At 48.3% G+C, this 3,885-nt stretch overlaps 1 protein-coding gene across 3 annotated transcripts in view; it reads right to left on the bottom strand.

The window, feature by feature from the left end:
• Positions 1-2,345: 2,345 nt before the first annotated feature.
• The window catches only part of NCOA6 (nuclear receptor coactivator 6), a 56,267-nt gene continuing 54,727 nt past the window's right edge, over positions 2,346-3,885 (bottom strand). For all 3 annotated transcript variants that reach the window (XM_056548185.1, XM_056548187.1, XM_056548186.1), the window contains one exon: positions 2,346-3,378. In XM_056548185.1, coding sequence (XP_056404160.1) covers positions 3,332-3,378 — 47 coding nt within the window. In that variant the 3' untranslated portion in view covers positions 2,346-3,331. The remainder of the gene's footprint in view (positions 3,379-3,885) is intronic.

Here is a 3,885-nt window from a genome sequence, read left to right as displayed (position 1 = left end):
TTCTGGACACATTGTATATAGTGATCGGGGGTGAAGACTTTCTGGATACATTGTATATAGTGATCGGGGTGTGAAGACTTTCTGGATACATTGTATATAGTGATGGGGGTGAAGACTTTCTGGATACATTGTATATAGTGATGGGGGGTGAAGACTTTCTGGATACATTGTATATAGTGATGGGGGGGTGAAGACTTTCCGGATACGTTGTATATAGTGACTGGGGGGGGGGGTGAAGACTTTCTGGATACGTTGTATATAGTGATCGGGGGAGTGAAGCCTTTCTGGATACATTGTATATAGTGATCGGGGGTGAAGACTTTCTGGATACATTGTATATAGTGATGGGGGGTGAAGACGTTCTGGATACATTGTATATAGTGACGGGGGGGGGGGGTGTGAAGACTTTCCGGATACATTGTATATAGTGATGGGGGGGTGAAGACTTTCCGGATACGTTGTATATAGTGATCGGGGGAGTGAAGCCTTTCTGGATACATTGTATATAGTGATCGGGGGTGAAGACTTTCTGGATACATTGTATATAGTGATCGGGGGTGAAGACTTTCTGGATACATTGTATATAGTGATCGGGGGTGAAGACTTTCTGGATACATTGTATATAGCGACCGGGGGGTGAAGACTTTCTGGATACATTGTATATAGTGATGGGGGTGAAGACTTTCTGGATATATTGTATATAGTGATGGGGGTGAAGACTTTCTGGATACATTGTATATAGTGACCGGGGGGGGTGAAGACTTTCTGGATACATTGTATATAGTGACCGGGGGTGAAGACTTTCTGGATACATTGTATATAGTGATCGGGGGTGAAGACTTTCTGGATACATTGTATATAGTGATCGGGGTGTGAAGACTTTCTGGATACATTGTATATAGTGACCGGGGGGTGAAGACTTTCTGGATACATTGTATATAGTGACCGGGGGTGAAGACTTTCTGGATACATTGTATATAGTGATGGGGGGGGGGGGGTGAAGACTTTCTGGTTACATTGTATATAGTGGTGGGGGGGTGAAGACTTTCTGGATACATTGTACATAGTGATCGGGGGTGAAGACTTTCTGGTTACATTGTATATAGTGGTGGGGGGGTGAAGACTTTCTGGATACATTGTACATAGTGATCGGGGGTGAAGACTTTCTGGATACATTGTATATAGTGATCGGGGGTGAAGACTTTCTGGATACATTGTATATAGTGATGGGGGGGGGTGAAGACTTTCTGGATACATTGTATATAGTGATGGGGGGGGTGAAGACTTTCTGGATACATTGTATATAGTGATGGGGGGGGGTGAAGACTTTCTGGACACATTGTATATAGTGATGGGGGGGTGAAGACTTTCTGGATACATTGTATATAGTGATGGGGGGGGTGAAGACTTTCTGGATACATTGTATATAGTGATCGGGGGTGAAGACTTTCTGGATACATTGTATATAGTGATGGGGGGGTGAAGACTTTCTGGATACATTGTATATAGTGATGGGGGGTGAAGACTTTCTGGATACATTGTATATAGTGATGGGGGGTGAAGACTTTCTGGATACATTGTATATAGTGATCGGGGGTGAAGACTTTCTGGATACATTGTATATAGTGATGGGGGGGTGAAGACTTTCCGGATACATTGTATATAGTGACGGGGGGTGAAGACTTTCTGGATACATTGTATATAGTGATGGGGGGGTGAAGACTTTCTGGATACATTGTATATAGTGATCGGGGGTGAAGACTTTCTGGATACATTGTATATAGGGGGGGGGAAGACTTTCTGGATACATTGTATATAGGGGGGGAAGACTTTCTGGATACATTGTATATAGGGGGGGGTGAAGACTTTCTGGATACATTGTATATAGTGATGGGGGATGAAGACTTTCTGGATACATTGTATATAGTGACCGGGGGTGAAGACTTTCTGGATACGTTGTATATAGTGATGGGGGGGGGGGGGGTGTGTGTGAAGACTTTCTGGGATACATTGTATATAGTGACGGGGGGGGGGGGTGTGTGAAGACTTTCTGGATACATTGTATATAGTGATGGGGGGGGGTGTGAAGACTTTCTGGATACATTGTATATAGTGACGGGGGGGGTGTGAAGACTTTCTGGATACATTGTATATAGTGACGGGGGGGGGGGGGGGTGAAGACTTTCTGGATACATTGTATATAGTGACGGAGGGGGGGGGGGGGGGGGGGGGTGAAGACTTTCCGGATACATTGTATATAGTGATGGGGGGGGGGGGGGTGAAGACTTTCCGGATACATTGTATATTTTCTTATCCAATCACAAACCAGAATCCACAAGTTTCAATACGAAAAAACATTTAATTTTAAAACATTCCGATATTTGTTACAAACTTTTCCACTGGTCGAATTCTACAACAAATTAACCATAAGATTCGTTAAAATTATTTACAACCTTTCAGTCGTCGGCGGAGGCTTCATCAGACCCCGCAGTATAAATACAGTACCCTGACAACACAGTAGGGGGCGACTTCACTGCCGGAAAACAAAGAGTTGTTTATACTACATTATATACACAAGATGGCGGCTCTCACTCCCGCTAAATTGGCGACAGCCTCGGACACGTATTATGGACCAAGTCAGTGTTTGTCACAGTGTGCCCCCAGCTGTTGCAAAACTACAACTCCCAGCATGCCTAGACAGCCAACAGCCTGTCTGCCTCCTCAGAGGATCCACACTGTCCTTGAAAGGTAAATCAAGGCTTTTCTCCCATCTCATCCCTTAGAGTAGTTGTGTCCAAACTGCAGCTGTTACAAAACTACAACTTCCTGCACAGCCAACGGCTGCTGAGATGAGAGGGAAGCCTTGATTTACCTTTCAGGGAGAGTGTAAATCCTCTGGAGCAGGCATGCTGGGAGTTATCATTCCAACCACTGGAGATCCACAGTCATATGACAAAGTCTGATCTGCTCAGGTCTGACTACTGGGAAGGCCCGATCCCCCCAAATACGCCATCTTGGCTGTTTTCCCATGATGAGTATGAGGTACAATCTACACCAGGGGCGCTGCCCAGCCATCACACATTTATGGCGCCATTCTGTGATCCCCTTTAGGTGGCGCTATACCGAAGCCCCCGTGTGATTGAATTCATAGAGAAAACATAGGACGCTCTGAGGCGGCCATATCCGAGCACTGCCCCCTAGTGGTGTAAACACAAAGCGCAATCACCTCCGGTCCATACAAAAATAGAGATATCGCGGCTCACGACGTACGGATCCAACAGCGCAATTGTAGAAAAAGGGGAAAAATCCAGACAAAAAAACAAAATGAAATTTACTTGGACTTCCTCCGTTTGGGTTGTGGGGGGCTGGATCCCGATTCTGCAAGAAACACAACAATAAAGAGGGATCGGAACTGTGACTGCGACTACTGCGCTGCGACTACTGCCCCGCGACTACTGCGACTACTGCCCCGCGACTACTGCGACTACTGCCCCGCGACTACTGCGACTACTGCCCCGCGACTACTGCGACTACTGCCCCGCGACTACTGCGACTACAGCTCCCGCCCCGCGACTACACCTCCCGCCCCGCGGCTACACCTCCCACTGCCCCGCGGCTACACCTCCCACTGCCCCGCGGCTACACCTCCCACTGCCCCGCGGCTACACCTCCCACTGCCCCGCGGCTACACCTCCCACTGCCCCGCGGCTACACCTCCCACTGCCCCGCGGCTACACCTCCCACTGCCCCGCGGCTACACCTCCCACTGCCCCGCGGCTACACCTCCCGCCCCGCGACTACACCTCCCGCCCCGCGACTACACCTCCCGCCCCGCGACTACACCCGATTCTGTACAGCGCCCTATACTCGCCCGGACCCACACGC

Source organism: Hyla sarda, chromosome 12, assembly GCF_029499605.1.
Source record: "Hyla sarda isolate aHylSar1 chromosome 12, aHylSar1.hap1, whole genome shotgun sequence".
Taxonomy (NCBI): domain Eukaryota; kingdom Metazoa; phylum Chordata; class Amphibia; order Anura; family Hylidae; genus Hyla; species Hyla sarda.
This window is presented reverse-complemented; position numbering and strand designations above follow the sequence as displayed.